The sequence below is a fragment of the Natrix helvetica genome, assembly GCF_964273705.1.
Source record: "Natrix helvetica genome assembly, chromosome: 3".
Lineage (NCBI taxonomy): Eukaryota > Metazoa > Chordata > Lepidosauria > Squamata > Natricidae > Natrix > Natrix helvetica.
Window position 1 is genome coordinate 110,231,379 of NC_138549.1, and position 21,367 is coordinate 110,252,745.

The 21,367-nt window shown below is 36.5% G+C and overlaps 2 protein-coding genes across 2 annotated transcripts in view; one reads left to right on the plus strand and one right to left on the minus strand.

Moving 5' to 3' along the window:
- The window catches only part of LRP8 (LDL receptor related protein 8), a 230,906-nt gene that overhangs the window by 155,474 nt on the left and 54,065 nt on the right, over positions 1-21,367 (plus strand). Inside the window, exon 4 of the mRNA XM_081949607.1 lies at positions 17,855-17,983. Within this exon, the coding sequence (XP_081805733.1) occupies positions 17,855-17,983 (129 nt within the window). The remainder of the gene's footprint in view (positions 1-17,854; positions 17,984-21,367) is intronic.
- Positions 8,343-21,367, minus strand: part of CPT2 (carnitine palmitoyltransferase 2) — a 116,074-nt gene continuing 103,049 nt past the window's right edge. Inside the window, exon 6 of the transcript XR_014175116.1 lies at positions 8,343-8,402. The gene's annotated coding sequence lies outside the window, so the exon portion shown is untranslated. The remainder of the gene's footprint in view (positions 8,403-21,367) is intronic.

Genomic DNA, 21,367 nt, shown 5'->3' on the forward strand with positions numbered 1-21,367 from the left:
TACACATTTGCTATAACATTATAACAGAGGTGGGGAACAATTGCCCTTTATGACCCGTGGACTTCAAATCCCAGAATTCCTGAGTCAGCAGGAATTTTAGACTTTTCAGACTATGACTTGTGCATGATCCTCTGATTTAATCTAATTTCTGTAATTTCTATGGAGAAAACTTTTTTGACTGAGAAGATCAAATTAAGAATCCCTTTGCAAAAATATATCTACAAAATAACTTTTTAGCCTGCAAAAATGTTGGTCTCCACTAATTAAGACGTCCTGTTTAAAATCCCCATGTGTTTTCACAAATAATTTAAAAGGAAGATGAACTGTCACTTTTTCCTCTCTAAACAAGCAAGTCCTGCTTATAATATACTGATTATGAAAGATTTAAATCTATCTCACCTTATGTTGCTGATTTTTTTTAATAAGGAAGGAGGTATTTATAGAACCTTTGTATTATTTATAAAACAGCACCAGGAACCGTAGGCATCAACAATGCGAATTCAAGTGAACCTGAAATGAATACAGATTATTTACTGATTTCTAGAGAAAATTTTCCATAACTCACTGTATACAAATATTTGAATAACAAATTGAAATAAATTGAGAAAGTGCCCAATCTAAGAACTCTAGGATCTTAGTTGTTGTTATTATTATTATTATTGTGTTATAATTTAGTTTATAAAGTTATGAAATAACTGGTTTTTCCTATAAAGTGAACAGATGTCATCTACAGCTAGCTGCCCTTTAGGAATAAGTATCTAAATCTGGGACAAATTGAGAGGCTGGTACACTCATCCTAGGGTTCAAGAAAAGAGTCTTCAGAAAAAGGAAATAGTTGGCCCTTTATTACCCATTTCTAAATGACAATATCATTTTTTCTGAATATATTTATGGTCGCTTCCAATGTTTTAATATTGCTGAAACTGAATTAAGCTTTCTAGCTGGAGATGTGATGATGAATAATAATAGTGTAAAGGAGTTACAGAACATAGGCTTAATACTGTGTCAAAGAAAATGAGACAGTTCAGGGTGGGGGGGGGGAAGGGAGGGATGTCCAGGCAAAGAAGTAGCAAAATGTATAGAAGAGGGAGAATAAATTGAGGCTTTCTTTCTGGAGATTGGTCATAGTGGGGGAAGCAGTAGAGGATATAAAAGGATGACTTCACACATGGTATTTTACATACTTAAGCATGTTCAGATACAGTATATTAAACAGAGTGTTTCTTTCCAATGCTGACAGTGCAGCTTCTAAACTCAGGTGCTGTTTTTACAAGTGATACCAGATGATATTATGCAGCTAGGAAATTTTGTATCTATGGAATCATTATTAAGGGGCGGAGGGGAAATGAAGAGTCTATCAAGTTGAGCTCAATTCATACTTACATATCTAACTTTACTTGGAAAATTTAGGAAATCATTTGTTATTGCCTTCCTCCAGAATATTTTTTAAAAAATTGCCACTCTATTCTATTGCCTTGAGATTACTGGTAAATCTCTCATCTGAGTACTAACCAGATTAGATCCTGCTTAGCTTTTCTGAGATCAAGGTAGGCTAATTGCTAGCCCTTGGTGCAGTTGTTATTAAAACTGGTTGTCAGCTGCATACCTGTTCATAGCAGAGTGATATGCAGCATTTCAGGACCAAGGCCAGCTCCCTAGAAAAATTGCAGCAAGGACTTCAATAGTTGAAATAGCTCGGCTATTTTTAATAACCTGAATACGTCCAAAACTGTACTTTCTTCACCGGCCACATTTCTTTACTGATAATTGATGACTTAAAATACTACTTATTAAATTCACCTTAATGCTACCGGTATATAGTTAGCATAATTATACAATTTAAATATAATTTTGAATACATATCAGCAGATACTAAAACATAGATGAACATGTAATAGAATTTTGTGTAGCTACAAATAATGATTTGAAATGATGCTAGCGCATTCCATGTTTATCTATATATAACCTAAAAGAAAGTTTGCAGTCTTGATAATGTGTAATTAATATCTACACCAAAATATAATGGTATAACAATGTTCTATTCCTTTCCACACTTGAAATGAGTCAATGTTAATGTGAGAATTACATTTGTTTTGAATGGAAAAACTTATGTTCAAAAGTTTAGTACTTAAGCCAGGATTTAAATACAAAATATTCTGGGTGACAACAGTAGCTCTATTCACACTTAAACCAATGTGAACGCAGTTCCTATTCAGATCTCTCAGCTGAACTTTTGGAAACTAGGGAAAGATGCTAACAGCGAAGCACATGCTCCCTTATTTTGACTCTTTAAACTTCCCCAGGATTTGAGAAAAATTGAAAATATTCAAGGAAAACATGCTTCGTTTTTCCTGACATATTTATTTGGTTTCTTGTTCCTATATTCTGCTTTTATTAACAAGACTTTTTGAAAGAGTAATTAGCAGTAGTTGTCCAGCATCCACCGCAATAAAACATAGTCCATCCAGCAACTGTTCAGCTATTGTGATGGTATGTGCAAATGACCTTGGGAGGCAAAAGAAAGGACTGCAGTCTAGGCAACAGTCTGAAAAGAGAGAGAGACTTCTGTCTGCAGGGGGGAAGCTTGAGAAGCATTTCCGAAGGGCCCCTCATTAGTTTTCCATAGACTGAAAGGAGAGGAAAGGCTTTTGCAAGATTCTGTTTAATGTCCCCTTACTTTAAAGTGATGATAATCCTGGTAGGTTTTTTTTTGTCTGGACTGCCTTGAAGGGCTAATATCAATATTGTATATAAAACTGCAATTCCTGTAATACCAGTCATGTCGGATAGGATTTTCTGTGATTTGTAACCCAACATACCTGGAGGGCATCAGTTTGAAGAAGACAGAGCCCATTTGAAACAATTCCCATCAGGATGTAGCAGCCAGTTCTTTTATATGAGAATCATTATGCTGCACACACTTGCAATAGATTTATGTATGCATGAAGAAAAAATCAATTTTCCTTATGCTATCACTGAACTTGGATAAAAAGAGATTGGATGTCTCAGTAGTGAACATCAAGAAGACAAAGCCAAGAGTTCTCTCCCATAAACTTGGAGGGATAAAAGAACTGAGAAGGTTTAACAATTTTTTTAAAAAAAGTCTGATCTCAGTGAGTAAGTTTTCCTAGGTGCAAATAAGCACTAGGAGATACAATAAACCAATTTAATTCTTACAGAATACAGAATAATAGAGTTGGAAAGGCCCTTTCAGGTCTTCTAATCCAAACCCCTTCTCAAGCAAGAGACCCTATACCATTGCAGACAAGTGGCTGTCCAGTCTGCGTTTAGTTTTAGGTTATATGCTACTCTGTACTGTATAGCAGAATAGATCCTTATACTGTCATCCTCAAAGGCTGTAAGTAAGATTTCTTTCCATAACCAGACCATTATAATAGAAATAGAAAAAGTTCAAAGCTAAGACAAGTTATACCATTGGAATAAAGCTTTTTTTTTTTGATCAAAAGAAGGACTTAATAAGAAGTGCTCCTTGAATTCTTTAAAGGGCATAATTAATTCTTATATTTTATAGTGGCTAAGTATATAATAATTATAGAGACATCTGAAGCAGCTGTGTCCTTGATGAATGTCAAAACGATTGCAGCAATGGAAAGTTGGGTAATTAATTCCATGAATATTTATGATGGATTTCACAGGTACTAGCTATTCTTGCATGTTTAGATAGCCCTGAATGTATAATATTTCATAATAGTTATGAAAGGATTGACAGCTGTATACTGTGTACTGGGTTTATAATTCAGTTTGTATATCTGTTCTTAGCTAGTGTACATAATCTGGAATATTTATGTTCCAGAATCATCTGTCCAATTCCAATTTTTGTAATTATCTTGGTCACTAAGAGACAGAATTTCTTAGTACATATCAAAACAATGGCATTTAATTGAGTTCAAAGATGTATATAAATACTTTCTGTTCATGGGAGGATTGTTTTATACTATGCATTGTATAAGAAAGGCGGGTGCGATGACTCAGTGGTTAAAGACCCTAAGCTTGTCAGTTGGAAAGCTGAAGGCAAGTTCAAGACACAAGTGACAGAATGAGCTCCCATTATTTGCTCCAGCTCCTGCCCATCTTGCAGTTTGATCTACTCACATGCAAATGTGAGTAGATAAATAGGTACCACTTTGATGGGAAGGTAACAGCATTCTGTATGCCTCGGCATATAGTCATGCTGGCCACATGACTACAGAAGTGTCTTCGAACAACACTGGCTCTCTCAGCTAAGAAACAGAGATGACCATGCCCCTAGAGTCAGACATGACTGGACAGTGGAAACTTTTACCTTTATATAAGAAAAGCATTCCAAACAAAAGTAATAGAAAACTGAAATGGATGTCTCTTCTTTGTAAATGTTAATGCTTGCTGAAGCTAGATAACTGGTGTACATTTTATCTATTTCAGTTCTGTATAAAAGGTTGGACAGTAATGCAAGCTATGTCTATTCTATTGTACACTACTTCTCCAATCAGTAAAATCCACAGAAATTTAGTGGAGGTGACCCTAAGATTCACTTGCTCTGACAAAGTTCCCTAATGGAAAGAATTCTTCCATCAGCGGAAAGAACCTTTGGATCCAATCCAGCAAGGCTGTTTGTCATATTTGAAAGGTTCGCAGCAAGATGCAGTACATGAATAGGACAGAGTAACACAACTGCTGTTTATTCACATAAATGAAAGCTAAGTATTTTTGTAATCTTGTGTATTTAAGAGTTGGCAAACTCTTAAATGTTAATGCTTGCGACAATTCAAATATTATACCAGTTTAGTATATTTCATCTACTTGGATTTGGACCAAGGAGATTAGTTTGCGGTCTTTTCTCAGCTGTAAACTATTATTGGAGAATAGAAGCCTTTGGAATGAGGATTTACAGAAGATTAATTAAAATATCCTGGGCCAAGCTTACATGATATGAGAAAGACAAGGAGAAATAGATTGTGAATACCATCAGGAAAAGGAAATTGGAATATTTTCAACACAGGCAATGAAAAATATCAAGTACTTCAATGCTGGGACAGATTCAGGCACTATATTAATGGAAGGCTGTGTGTGTGTGTGTGTGTAATATAAAAAAGTACTCAAAACAACAAGTAGCATTTGTGATTGTCAATTCCCAGTAGGAGAAGAAAGTGAAAGTATCAGAAGATTTATTTTATGCCATACTTCCTTCTCATTATCTATCTTGGCCAATAATGAACTTTCATCTTAACTCAGGGATGTCAAACTCAAGGCCCGCAGGCTGGATCTGGCCCATGGGGTGCTTAGATCTGTCCCACGGGTCCACAGTGAAGGGCCAGCCTGCGCTGTCTCTGCCAGTGAAAATGGAGTTGGGGGGGAGCTCCATTTTTGCTGGCAGAGGGCTGCAGGAGGCCGTCGTGACCAAAAATGAAGCCTCAGCAAGTGATGTCGAGCTGGCCATGCCCACCTTGGCCACGCCCCTGGCCCCCCAAGGTCAAAACACAACCCTGATGCGACCCTCAATGCAATAGAGTTTGGCACCCCTGCCTTAGCTTAGGTTATAAGCTTATCATAACAATAAAGTGAGAAAAGTTTTGAATGCACTTAAAAGGTAACACGAATATGATAAATAAGGAATCTATAGAATGGATGTGAGCGAATTTAGCATGGATGCAATGTGAAGCTTCCTTCAGTCTGGAGGGAGCGTCACTCAGCAGAATTCCTATAATTACCACATCAGTTACTATATAATAACATTTTTTGTGTTCCTTAAATATTTTATTACTAGGGAATTTGTTTCTATTCTCAGACCATCACTCTAAGTCAATTAGTTGAGTTAGCGGTTCCTCTGTCCCTCCCAATGTGATTCTGTCTTTGATCATCTGCACTCCTCTCAACTACATTCCGGAATACTTAACTTACACAGACCTCACATGGTATCTGCATGGAGTGATTAATCACCTCAAAATACCTCTAACTTTTCCAGAATTTGTACAATCAACTTTTTTCACACTGTGGGGATTTTTTAAAAAGAATTTTTGGGATGGTTCCCTTTTACTCACAACTGAGCTTAATTGTATGACTTGTATGAGCTTATGATTCATGAAAGGTCAAGTGGCATTATGGAAATTTTAATCCACATAAGTCTGTGATTCGCCAGCAGGTTTATTGGTAGAAACAGACTTTGACCCATCTGCTTGTCATAAGTATTCAAAAGTTTGGTTGTTTTTTAAGTTTACTTCCTGATAGTTCTTATCTTTATCTCTTGAGGCTATTTACCTAAAGTTAAATTATCATTTACATAATGGCACTAACACTTCTTGAAATCCATTCCACTTTCATAATTGTCTGAACAATATGTTCATCAAGAAGGATGGACTTAATGGAAAAGAACATCTAATCCCATATTCTGTACCTTTCTAAAATGTAAGGATTCATTTCCTAAGAGGATAATTAGATGTGCAACTTATAGTTGCCAAGTATATAAGCACAGTCATTGATCTTTTCAGTCAGGCCAAGGAGGATGGAGAGATAAACTGCTGTTTCATATTCATAGAAAGTCGTTATTTGGAAAAGAAAAACACACACAAGTGCTATCCATGCAGTCTTCTTCAGACTTTCCTATGAAGCATTTGTTGAAATGCTTACCAAACAGCTTCATGAATGAGATCTTTTCTACACAAGAGGAGCATCTGTGTATCACAGCATAATTGAAATCACATACTCTATTTCTAATTACAACTTTCTGAGTGTTCATTCACCAGGCTTATGTGTGGTCTGTGTTCGTTCAGCTGTGAATGAAACATTTCACATGCAAAGTATTTCTGAGAACACTGGCATAAAGCCCGGTGAACCACTGGGATGGTTCAGGAACAAGCTGGTGCTCATCCTTGTTCTGAAAACCCAAAGAATGCCTTTTAAGTCCATTTCATCAGCTGTCACTTCCTTTTTGATGAGTTGATTCAAATTCCTGGTTCTGTTGTGTGTGACCTCCGGATCATCTTTATGTCAGAGGTGAATGCAAACATCTGAAGAAGGCAGGCTGCATTTGAGAGGTTCTCTCTTTGAAACCTGAAAGTCTTTGTGTGAAATGAACCCTTAAGACCGGTGTCAGTATTTCATTGCTCACATGAATTAGATTTTAATGCTCTGATTTTGTTCTGAGTTTGATGTACCCCACACAGATTGAGATTGGGGTAAGCTATAAATATTGTAAAATAAATATTGGGAAGGATTTCTTCCAATAACTCAACATGTAGTACAGAATCATAAAATTGGAGGATTTATAAGCTCAATAGGCTAATTGTCCTTCACTGCAAGTAGAATATCCTAACAGATGGGCTTTTGATAAGGTAGACCATAACCTACTACTAGATAAAGTAGAAGAATGTGGGTTAGACAGCATCACCACCAGATGGATTGGTAACTGGCTGACCAACCGCACTCAACGTGTAGTTCTCAATGGAACTGCATCTACATGGAGGGAAGTATGCAGTGGAGTACCCCAAGGCTCTGTTTTAGGCCCAGTACTCTTCAACATCTTCATCAATGATTTGGATGAGGGAATAAATGGAGAACTCATCAAATTTGCAGATGATACCAAGCTGGCAGGAATAGCCAACACTCCAGAAGATAGGCTTAAGATACAGAAGGATCTTGACAAACTTGAACATTGGGCACTATCTAATAAAATGAAATTCAATGGTGAAAAGAGTAAGGTTCTACATTTAGGCAACAAAAACGGAATGCACAGGTACAGTATAGGTGATACCATACTCAGTAGTAGTAACTGTGAAAGGGATCTTGGAGTCCTAGTGGACAACCATTTAAATATGAGCCAGCAGTGTGCAGCAGCTGCCAAAAAAGCCAACACAGTTCTAGGCTGCATCAACAGAGGGATAGAATCAAGATCACGTGAAGTGTTAATACCACTTTATAATGCCTTGGTAAGGCCACACTTGGAATACTGCATTCAGTTCTGGTCGCCACGATGTAAAAAAGATGTGGAGACTCTAGAAAGAGTGCAGAGAAGAGCAACAAAGATGATTAGGGGACTGGAGACTAAAACATATGAAGAACGGTTGCAGGAACTGGGTATGTTTAGCTTAAGAGAAAGAAGGACTAGGGGAGACATGATAGCATTATTCCAATATCTCAGAGGTTGCCACAAAGAAGAGGGAGTCAAACTATTCTCCAAAGCACCTGAGGGTAGAACAAGAAGCAATGGGTGGAAACTAATCAAGGAGAGAAGCAATTTAGAACTGAGGAGGAATTTCCTGACAGTGAGAACAATTAATCAGTGGAACAGCTTGCCTCCAGAAGTTGTGAATGCCCCAACACTGGAAGTCTTTAAGAAGATGTTGGATAGCTATTTGTCTGAAACGGTATAGGGTTTCCTGCCTAGGCAGGGGGTTGGACTAGAAGACCTCCAACTCTACTATTGTATTAAAGATGGCCATCATCTGAATAACTGCTGTTCTTACTGCTAAGACAGGTATCTCAATAGTCAACCAAAATCTGCTGCTACTAATTCTGCCTTTTTGCCTCTAAAATAAATTTGAGGAACACTCTCTTCTACCCTGTTTCCCTGAAAATAAGTCCTCCCCGGATAATAAGCCTAATCAGGCTTTTGAGCGCATACGCTAAAATAAGCCCCCCCCCTCGAAAATAAGCCCTCTGCAAAAATATTGCAACACAGCAGTAGCCGTGAGGTGACCACGCTCACCGCCTCCCGCACCTCAAAAAATAATAAGACCTCCCCAAAAATAAGGCCAAGCGCTTATTTTAGAGGTCAAATGAAAATAAGACCCTGTCTTATTTTCAGGGAAATACGGTAACTCTTTCCTCTCTAAGCTATACAATATTCTTTCTACAGTACAGGTATATGTTTTCTAGATTAGTTTACTCCTTAATGATTCTTCCCTGAAATTATTCCTGTTTTATCACTTAATGCATAATTTAAGTGATGAAGTAAACTATGCTACTTGTGATGTGGAAATGATATTATTAATGCAGTGTAACATCAATTAGGTTTTTAAGTGTGTGGGTGTGTGTTTTGAATGTACGGTGTGAAGTCAGGAACAGTATTTTTTTTTGTGCTTGTAATTTGAATCATTATTTTTTTAATAAATTTTTTATTTTCAAACAAACACATACAGACAAAACATATAACATAAAAACCTCTTCAACTGCATACAGTGTGTCGATTGGTTACAAGGTCTTTCTGCGTCCTTTCCATAGTCATCCCTTGAGCTTTATCAAAAATCACATATTGTCAATCAAATATCTTTGTATACATTATTATTATACTTCATTTGTTTGATTATCACTATTGTTTCTCCATTTTAAACAAGGTATTCTAAATATGTATCCATTTATATTCTGATTCATTATATCATATTCAATATATCCAATAATAAAGAATTTTTTATATCCTATTCTAAATCATTCCATTATTTTAGCATTGATAGCATTCTCTAATAATATTCAATTCCATGTTTTTTCCATTGTTAGTATCATCAATCTAATATACAGATATACAAATTTTTATAACTGTTAAACATCCATTAAGTGTAGCTAATGTTACATCCTTTTTATATGAAACATATTAAATTTGAAGTAAATTTATATTATGGCATTTCATTACTTCATCCTGAAATCATCCAATGATATTACATCTTTATATTCTATTCTATATAGAATTATTTAACTTTTATAAAAAGGTTTTTCAACATCACCTCCATCATCCTCACTTACAGTTTGAATAAAATTTCATATTATCAATCTAGTATATATAAATGCTTAATTATCATTATCAATCATTTATTTGGCTATAGCTACTATTACTTTGTCTTATACATAGTACTCAAAATTTAAATTCATTTAACTAAATTTTATTGTGACATTTCATTTCATCATCCTGTATCCTTCCAGAAATAGTGCAGTCCAATATCTCTTGCCATTTGTAGAATCTGTATTCTAAGTGTTTTTTTGATAAGTCTTATGTGGACTTCTCTTGACAACTTGTTATTCATTGCATATATTATAAAGATTCGAAACCCTCTATCTGTTCCTTTCATCAGCTTGACTTTTGTTATCGCTGGTGCTTCTGCCGAAATTACTCTCATTGTTTCTGCCAAATTTTCTCCCCTTTCTTCATCTATATTTTGACATCTGAGATAGAATTCCAGTCATCGATCTCTTCTTTCCGTATTTCGCACTTATCATTTCCCTCCACTCTCGATTTGCTGTTAGTGTTAACAATTTTCTTATTACTTTCATATGTCTCTGTGGTTTTTTGAACTCTGTCCTCAAATTTCATCGTTGTTTTATACGTATTCTTAACTCTTCCCTCTGTACTTTCTGTATTTTGATCTATAATTTGAGTCTCTTTTCAATTCTCTCTGTGATTATTAAGACTTTTTGAATTTCTAGCATTCTTTGCAATGTTAGTCCCTTTTCTTCTTCATATTGGGCCATTTTTCCAGGTTATAGACACTGCCACTAAAACACCCAAGGCTTTTGCTAGGTTTCAAACAAATTCAGTAAAGTTTTTCAGGTCAAAGCTTTCTCTTTCCTTCAAAGAAACACCTGTATAGCCACTGACCCTTTCAGTGAACAAAGCCAATAGCTTTGTATTATCAGATGTTGCCAAGCCTCTAGATGGCAGTGTTACATTCTTTCCCTCTGTTTTTGCCTCTTTTTCTGAGCTCCGAACTCTGAAACAGAAGAAAAAAATGTTTAAAGATTACGATCCAGCCGAGCCTTGCGAGGAAAGAAACTTTTAATCCACAAATACAAAAAATGGAAGAAGTATAGAGGAAGAAGGGGGGGGGAGACCAGTCCAGTTTAAAAGTAAAAGGCATTTGTAAAAAGTCCATCCATAGAAAACAAACAAAATTAAAGTGAAAAAGATAACACAATAGTTTTAAACCAGGGTTAATTCGCTGCTTGCTTCTGTCTTCAATTTTATTTTAACTCTAAGTCTTTTGGGTTTTCTCTTTTCTAATAATAAGGATTTTTCTCACCATTTCGACACACTGTCTCTCCTGTTCTGCTTCCATTTCAGGGGACTGTCCCAACCCTCTGCAGCCATTTTGACTGCTTCTCTTGTAGCCGGCAAAAAGAGCTTTCTCCTGGATCAATCAGGGACTTTGCAATGTCCCTGAGATCAGCAAGACCTGCTCTTCTCTATCACCGTTCCTTCAGAACGGTTTAGATCCAAAAAGGACCATCCAGCAACAGAGATATTGACAGCAATCCTGGAGCCCCAAGATTGCATGTTGTGTCATTGCAACATCAAGCCCTGCCTCCCCATAATTTGAATCATTATTATCTCTTCCTTCTGTTGTTGGGATTTTTATTAGTGGAAAATGATGTCAACTCTTCCTTCACCAGATAATTTTAAGTTGGCTATGTATTTCCTAGCTATCATGACACTTTCCTGCTTTCTTGCTTTAAATAGATTGAGAAAGGTATTTTTATTGCAGCTCTCAGCTTTCCGTATCAGACTTTAGTTGTGTTTTAGTTTTCTTAATACTGTCTATGGACATTTTAAATCATCCAAGCCATGCTTGTCCCAAAAGTACTTTTTCCAAAGGCAACTCAGCTTTCTTTGTTTTTTCCTTTGAAAATGTTCAGTTCTTCAGTTCTTCTCTTGGATAAGAAGCGAAATGTTTTCAAAGGGAAAAAAAATCAAGAAAGTCCAGTTGTTTTTTGCAAAATCACCTTTGGGATTTTGGGATTTAATATCATCCCTACAGATCTAGACTATTGGTTTTGCTTGTCCTTAATGACTTCTAATCTGTCCCTTTCTTATACAAGCCTCTCTTTATTTCTTCTCAATCTTGTGTTATTTTCTTTTTCTTATTGGCAACCATGTTATTTTCATTTTAATACAATACAATAGCAGAGTTGGAAGGGACCTTGGAGGTCTTCTAGTCCAACCCCCTGCCTAGACAGGAAACCCTATGCCGTTCCAGACAAATGGCTATCCAACACCTTCTTAAAGACTTCCAGTGTTGGGGCATTCACAACTTCTGGAGGCAAGCTGTTCCACTGATTAATTGTTCTAACTGTCAGGAAATTTCTCCTCAGTTCTAAGTTGCTTCTCTCCTTCATTAGTTTCCACCCATTGCTTCTTGTTCTACCCTCAGGTGCCTTGGAGAATAGTTTGACTCCCTCTTCTTTGTGGCAACCCCTGAGATATTGGAACACTGCTATCATGTCTCCCCTAGTCCTTCTTTTCATTAAACTAGACATACCCAGTTCCTGCCACCGTTCTTCATATGTTTTAGTCTCCAGTCCCCTAATCATCTTTGTTGCTATTCTCTGCACTCTTTTTAGAGTCTTCACATCTTTTCTACATCATGGCGACCAAAACTGAATGCAGTATTCCAAGTGTGGCCTTACCAAGGCATTATAAAGTGGTATTAACACTTCACATGATTTTGATTCTATCCCTCTGTTTATGTAGCCTAGAACTGTGTTGGCTTTTTTGGCAGCTGCTGCACACTGCTGGTTCATATTTAAATGGTTATCCACTAGGACTCCAAGATCCCTCTCATAGTTACTACTATTGAGGAAGGTACCACATTAACTATACCTGTGCATTGTGTTTTTCTTGCCTAAATGTAGAACCTTACTCTTTTCACCATTGAATTTCATTTTATTAGATAGTGCCCAATGTTCAAGTTTGTCAAGATCCTTCTGTATCTCAAGCCAGTCTTCTGGAGTGTTGGCTGTTCCTGCCAGCTTGGTGTCATCTGCAAATTTGATGAGTTCTCCATTTATTCCCTCATCCAAATCATTAATGAAGATGTTGAAGAGTACTGGGCCTAAAACAGAGCCTTAGGGTACTCCGCTGCATACTTCCCTCCGTGTAGATGCAGTTCCATTGAGGACTACACATTGAGTGCAGTTGGTCAGCCAGTTACGAATCCATCTGGTGGTGATGCTGTCCAACCCACATTCTTCTACTTTATCTAGTAGTAGGTTATGGTCTACCTTATCAAATGCCTTACTGAAGTCCAAGTAAACTATATCGACGGCATTCCTCTGGTCCACTAATTTTGTCACTTTGTCAAAGAATGCAATAAGATTAGTCTGGCATGATCTGTTTTTGACAAACCCATGTTGGCTTTTGGCTATTTGTTTTATAATTGGTGCCCGCAAGACAAGTGTTTTTATCTCAGTTCTTCTGAGAATACAATTAAACAATTCCTTCTGTTCATTTCACTCTAGAACATACTGCTAGGAGTTGCTTGAAGTTCAGCAGTATTTAAAAAGAATTAAGAAATGAATGAGGTATTTCCGAAATGGAATTAGTCTGCATTTTGTTGATTCTTTAGAGATTAGTTGTCTAATCCCTTGAAGATTTTAATTTAATCTTTTATTCTGGGAAGGGGAAAATCTCCACTTTGTAGAACTCTTTTCTGGGCACTTATGAATTTAGAGATGCTAATGTTTTGTGATTGCCCAAAAGGTTCCCTAGCCCAAATATTTAATGAATTACTGAGCACCAACGAGGTCACTAGTAACTTGAAATCTAGCTGGATTATTGATGAGCCTAATTCATGAATTTAAATCCTCTAATCTCAAGGATTATATTATACAGTTCTGTAAATCCAGTGCCTCTGAAAACAGTGGGGAGCCAGAAATGGAATCCCATGATTTCAAGTAGGAATTAAGTGCTATTTACAGAGTTTCACAAGCTTCAATCCCAAGGGTATAAGAATCATATGTTGAGCAATAGGATGGATTGTATATGTAGCTGCTAATGCCTGAGGCTGAACATATAACATTTGTGAGAAACCTTGAATCTTTTTAGTATACTGTTTCATATTTTATAAGTAATTGAACAAATAGGGAATCTTAAACCAGTGATAGTTCTTCTTGTTCAAAATAACATTTCCACAAAAATAGATCTCGTTTCATGCTCTCGGAAACTGTCTAGTCTGTTATTGAAAGATTGAAAAGATCTGCAGGTTTCCCACAAGAATTAGGGGCTGATTTTTACTTTTTTGCATGCCCCTAGCGTACCTGTATGGTGTGAACCCGACAAATGGTCATGTGAAAGTCAATGTCTGTTATCTAGCCATTCCCTTGAATATATATATATAATGCTTCTGTGCCTGAAAAGCTCAGCAGTAGCACAAGAGGGAGCCAAGCAATGGGGCGCCAGTTAGGCTCAACAATTTTAATGAAAGAATTTGTCCTGTTGGGGTGTAAAGAAACCAAGAATGAATGGGCCATTGGTTGTGGCAAGTCAATGGATCGTCTTGCTTGTCTTTGCTCTTGTCTCTGTATAAATAAAGCATTGTTGTCCATCCTTGGCATTTGTGCCTCATGGTGATAAATTGGTCTTGATGTGTCTGACATTTTAACCAAGTCTTTCTAATGGTCTGTTTTTGAAAGACTCTGTTTTCCCTATGTTTTGCACCAACATAAACCTTGACAGCACTCTTTGTCATATATCAGGTTAACCCTTTCTTTATCCTTAGTTCGGAAAACTCAAACTGCAAGTTGTTAAGTGATGGAGGCAAGAATTGTTAAGTAGATGCAATTTGCACCTGCAGCTGAGTTTTTATTTGCAGCCTGCTATTGATATTGATCAACATTTGCTTCCAATTGAAACATTAACAAATGGATGGCCTGTTCCCTAGAACTTTTTTGCACTGATTTGTCATTTGTTAACTGTATTTTTTCTTCTTAACTCTGTATCTCAAAATGCAACTTTAAGGCCAAAATTAACTCCTTGCCTATTGGCAGCTTCTATTTGTTAGCTAATTATTCCGTTTTGTGTATTGTTGAGATATGAAGGAAAGGCCCATTTGCACATGCTTCCCTCTCCACTCAATTGCAACTAAGAAGAGAGTTTTGTCCTGTGTTGTTTCCAACCTATAGATCATTATGCTTGATCCCCCAATCTTTCAGTGTTTACAAAATATCTTTGTCTCTTTAACCAGGCTTTTCATTATTACGTAATTTTAGCCTTTATTCTTTTTTTTTTTTTTGCATTCAATTTTAAGTTTTGTCAGCAACTCAGAGTGCCTACCAAAAAGGAAAGGTAGCATGAAAATCAGATAAATGAATATTTTCTATCCAATTATTGTATCACAGCCTAATTATTGTACTCCTAGCTCCAGAATTCAAATCCTAGAATTTAAGCCTGCTGCGTGGAAGACAGTAGTCTGGAGAAAAAATTATCTGCCTCATTGAAATGATTAATCTCATGTCTTTTTTATAAAGAGAGTATACTTTCCTGCTATTCTCCTAACCAACATTCTAACTTATCTGCTAACTATAATTCACTGAATCTGTTTATATTTTCATTACTTGTTCTTGTTCTCCAAAAGAACAAGTTTAAATCATATTACCCTTGGGCTTTTTCTGATGGTTAAAAAATACTTTTTCTGTTATATAAACTGAGAAGAATAATTGCTCACAGAATTGCTCTCAAATAACATCAGAAGAACTCTTAATTTTATTATTTTTCCCAGTTGCAGTCTCTTACTGTATTCTGTTTTGGGAAAGTTTCAAACTAATGTGTATAAAAAATAAATGTTGTTAAACTAAGGGAAACACATCTATAGTTGAAGGGACTAGTTAGAATGTTATCAATATACCCATTTACTATATACATATACTAGCTGGATACCCATGCTTTGCAACAAAACTATGTAATCGGGCAATGCAGGAGAAATCTAGTTCACTCTGGTTCAATCCATTGGCTCAGTGGTGGTCGGTAAGGAATATCATACATATCAAAACACATAAGGCTCTCGCCGCCTTGAGTCCAGAAGCAGTTGCATAGGTGGAAGGCGTAGACATTTTGGTGACGTACCAACTTTTAGTATTGTAAGGAGCCCCAGACCGCTCCTGAGAGAAGGAGTGCAATGTCTGCCAGTTTGAACTGAGGTAACGGAATGTGAGGTAACTGGCAGTTGGAACAGAGTTCTTTTCAGGTGGGGAGGGGGAGTTGAATGTCTAACTTCTTAGCATCAGAGCATGTTAATATAAGGCAACTGGCAGTTCTTTTCAGATAGTGAAGGGGAGTAGAACTCCTTAGCATCAGAGCATGTTCATTGTTGTATAAGAAATACTAATGATCTGATGGTCATTTTGAAAAATCCTTTCTTAGCGAGCACCTAGAACCAAGAGGAACATATGTACCAAATGTCAGGTTTGTAGGCTTCACGGTTCTGAAGATTTTGTGATGAGAGAATGGTATTTGGCTTTTATATATATAGATAATATACAATACATTCAATAGTATACCACAGACCTGTATACTGCATGAGTCAGAAAGAAGGCTAAGAAAATATGTACAGACTTCTTACCTCATGGACAGAAACATCTCATCTCCTCCCCTTGGGACACCGCTAAAGGGCATTGCATGCCAAAACAACTAGACACAGAGACTGGTTTTTTCCTCATCACTCTGCTGAACACCTTATTCCCACCTGTCTATTTATCTATGTAGTATGGCTGTATTACTTTTATCCTTCTCATCTGTTCTACTACCTTCTCTTACTGGTATTATTATTATTATTATTATTATTATTATTATTATTATTATTATTATTATTATTATTATTATTATTACTTTGCTGTTTTGCATGTACATTGAGAGCGTTTGCATGGAAGACAAATTCCTTGTTTGTCTAATCACACTTGACCAAAGTATTCTATTCTAATATAAAACATTAGTGGTGCCATCTTTATGATAACTGATCAGATTTAAGTTGGTAATATATGTTTCTACCTATTTAAGTATCCCAAACATAAAAATGAATACCGAAAAACAGAATGCAACTAGTGGACAGTTGGGATAATTGTAGAAATATTAAATATTACTCTCCAGTATTAGGAATTTTCAAAATTTTGCATATACAAAATTAAGGCATTTCTGTATCTGAAACTGCAGTAATTATTAGCTTTCCTGAGGTCTATTAAAATGAGCTGGGCTTACTTCCAAGAAAACTTATTAGATTATTGTTTGTAAACAGTCATTGGCTTTAGGGTTATCCTTATCAGTGCTCTAAATATGTATTAAGTAAGCATCCTCCATAAATTTGTTCACCATGTTAAACACTACACTTTGTATTTCTTACATTATTAATATTGTCTTACATTATTTATTTATAGATTATAAAAGAACGTGAGGCTTATTCCAAGGCAATTTTGGGTGTATTTCCATTTTGTTTTCTAAATTTTGTATTGTCCACAGAAAAAAGAACACACACAACCCCCGGTGGGAGGGGTATATTTATATTCCCAGATGATGCAGTCCAAACAAAAGTTTAGCTCTGTTCATGTATTCTGTAGTGTTTCTAAAATTTCTTTTTTAAAAAAAGGATGGGCTCTCCAGTAGTAGGGCCATCAAATAAATTATTATATTATCAAGAGCGTTCATTGACAGCACATATGCAAGCAAGAGTAAATATTTCACCATAAAACTGCTGTACAGAAAGTCAATTTTAGTGATTTGATCGAATAAGCAGCTTCCCTAAATTAACTTCCTCTCTTTGAAAAAAAAAGGCAGAAATACATTTTGTGATTTTTTTTACTCCAGTTGTATGTGGGTCAGTGAGTTTAAGCAACATTATTTTCTAATTTATAAATAGTTCCTCCATGAAAAAAAACTGAATCCATGCAGATTGCACTATTTGTGTTGCATAATATCTGGGATAAATTTATTTTCTGTAACTTTATTTGGAGCTTTCAGAGATATGAGGGAGAAAAAGAAATCCCATTTCTTTCAGAACTGTTACAAATAATGTCTACACTTTGTAAAAGTTAAATCAGTGCTGGATGTGATACAATATATTCTTGGCCTGGGTAACTTTAACTGTGTTCTGTTTGTTTGTTTTTGTAGCCAAACAAGTATGCCTAGCTGAAAAAATTAGCTGCGGAGACTCCAGTAATAAATGCATTCCTGCGTCTTGGAAATGTGATGGAGAAAAAGACTGTGAAAGTGGAATGGATGAGGCTGGTTGCACTAACAGTAAGTGTAAAAACCCAGTAAGATATGCTTGCTAGCCTAATGCCCATACTCCACATCCTTTCCCTCCTATCTTTCTTCTCTATGTTATTTGCTGTGTATAACTGTATTGTGTGGTGCAACAAGTTGCTTTATCCTATTAGATTTTATGAAAAGAGATGAAGTAAAATTCATACTAACATTGGACAGATAACATATTCCCTGCATTATGCTTCATTTTGACTTCTTTCTTATTTAGCATGATTTGCTAAGAGAGATCAGTAAATAAGCCATGGGTAGCCTGGCAGAGTTTGAAAAACCTGTTTTATTTTTGTCTTAGTGTTTTCAAATGTGACTTACAATGATGTGTAGGCAGGCTTATTTCCTGGTTTGGTTTTGTGTTCTGCCCCAGCTTTTAACATATACAAAGATAGAAATACAAAAAATAGATGGGCCAAAAAGCTTGTGTATTTAACAAAACATGCTTAAAGCAAACTGTAGTTTAATATGCAGGTCCCATGAATACCTCTTTATGGTTCATAGTATAGATGTCTTTAAGATAGTTGTTAACTCCAGAACCGTTACTTATACAATCAAAGGGGTGAAAAAGTTAACATTTTAATCAGGGCCCTATTTGTTTTAAAGGAGCCTAAATACAAGTGAAACATTAGTGGATGAAAATCTATAGTGGAACAGCTGTGGTTCCATTCAAACTGTAAAGCATATTAAAATATAAGGTTGTAATAAAGGAGAATATTTGTAGCTCAAGGTTGACATGAGGGGTCCTTGGTGTTCTCTGAGTTAGCTTGTTTTCTTGCAGATGTTTCATTGCCCAAATTAGGTAACATCATCAGTGCTAGTCTGTAAGGTTGAAAAATTGTCCATTGGATTCCCCGATAAGATTAATGTGACTTCTAGGTTTCAAGGGCTACAGAAACAATTTTTTTTTACATTTTGTTTGTAATGATAAACTTTCTTTATTTTATTTGTTACATTCAATTTTTTGTTAGCTTAGACCTGGGGATATAGAAAATGAGATAAATATTACTATCTATATGCAATATGATAAAGACTGAGGTGGGACACCAAAAGGGATGCGGAGCTTGTCAATCAGAAAGGTCAGTGGTTCGAATCCCTAGTGCCTCATAACAGAGTAAGCTTCCCTTACTTGTCCCAGCTTCTGCCAACCTAGCAGTTCGAAAGCATGTAAAAATGCAAGTAGAAAAATAGGGACCACTAATAGGGACCAAGGTAACAGCATTCTGTGGACCTTCGGCATTTATTCATGCCAGCAACATGACCACGGAGATGTCTTTGGACAGTGCTGGCCCTTCGGCTTTGAAACAGAGATGAGTACCTCCCCCTAGAGCCGGCAACGACTAGCACATATGTGCGAGGGGAACCTTTACCTTTTTATTCAAATGACATTTCTGTGTCTTCAGTACTCTAATGAGCAAAAGACAGTTGTTTCAAGCAATCAGCTCATGAATCTATTTTTCTCTTTCCTATATTTCTATGTATTGTAAATTTCTATATGTGAAAAAAGAATTCCTATGTAGAAGAAATGACATAAAGTAGAAAAAAGTACCTTCCCTGCCTTTAGTGTAAATTGATATATTTCAAACTGGAATTCTCTTGGCAGTCTATTCTTATACAGTACTCAAGAATAAATGAACCTTATAAAGAAAGATGACAGTCATCAAGATTTTTCTGATGGCGGATTTTTTTAAAAAATTGCATTCCTGTGCTGATTGTGGAGGGAAAAGTTTCCTTCCTTTTGAAATCAGATGGATTCCTATCTAGAGTTGTAACAGGTATGCTGTGAGATATATTCACAGCTTCAGTACAAAACTGATATGATGAACCAATGACTCAAGGTACTATATATTATTCATTGCCTCAGATTCTCTTTATTCTTTGGAATTTTTAATTTCTTTTTCTCATAAAGAACTCTTACTTTCCACAAACAAACTGTTCTGGTTGAAAATTATCTTTTCCCTGCTGTCATTCTTGATTCCCATTTCCTTTCTCTTTTCAAAATATTGTTTTGTTTTATTGCTTAAACTCTTTTCCCTTCTTTATATCTTATTTTTGTTCTTTGGTTGTCTCCAAATATGATTTTAAGAGGTTGACAGCAGGTCCTTTTGCTTTTCTATTCTTTCTCAAACACGAGGCCCCTTTTCTCCCTTTACTTGGGTGTTTGAAAACTCCTGGCGGGTCTCAAGCTCATCTCTTGAAATGTGAAAACTCCTGTCACATTAGCGCCTCTGTCTACCAGAGAAAGTATCTCCATTTCAAAGTAATATCAACCTCATCAGTCACACATTGGTCTTTTTGAAAATGAGTTCTCCGGTGATAAAAGTAGTTTCTCTCACTTCACTATGCTAAAAATCCAAGAACCTTGAGACTTAGAAACCAGAGAAAAGGATGGAAGAGAATTAGCCAGTTGCTTTTAAAAACGTAAAAATTGCACCACTTTATGAGAAACAGCATCCATGAGTTATTTTTATGGGGGTGGGGCAGCTTAATAGGTTTGAAATGTGACAATTGCAGCAAGATGATACATTCAACTTTGTTTTTGTTAGGTGGGATTGGATCAGTGGTGGGCTGCTGTGTGGTCACCTGGATTCAGGCGAACCCTTAGGCTGGCTGGGACCCCCTACCCACCCTTGTGCTAAGCTATCCATTTATAACTAACTTTCTGGCTTGTTCCCTCCACCCTTGCTGCCCAGCTGAGTTTCACGCTGCTCCTGCTTTACTCAACGGAGCTGCCTGAGTGGATTACCTGCTTCTTTGAAGCTCTGTTTCATTCCCAAAGGGATGCCTGCAAGCAAAGCTAGTGCTAGCGCACTCACAACCAGCAAACCGCTTGTGAACATAAGTGCAGCCCACCTCTGGATTGGATCACGAAGCAGAACTTTGGTAATGAACCCCAATTGTGAGGAATTCCTCAGAAAATAATCGACCAGGGTAGGAACTTTCCAGATGGCAATGCAGGGATTTTTATAGCCATCATTAAACTTACCTATAGACAAACAAGCCTAAAGGAAACATTCTGCTGTAGGAATTCACTGTAACTATGCCATGTCCAAATTGCTAAATGAGGTTGCTTTTAAATGTTTAAGCATGCGCAATCAATACAGGTATTTTCCTGTCTGTAGCGAAGAGTTATGTCATATATGCTTACTAGACAGGCAGTACCTGAGAGGTATAAGTGAGCCAATCAAAAATCTATTCCGTCCACAGTTCTCTAATTCTGAATTCTCTGCAAGTTTTCAAAGGTCCTTCCCCCCCCCCCCATAAAAGTATTGGCCATCCCAATACGCCACTCAGTTAAATAGAAAAGAAACATTTTAATACATGAAGGTCTGTGAAGGCCCATCCAGGCTACCATATCCATAAAGATTC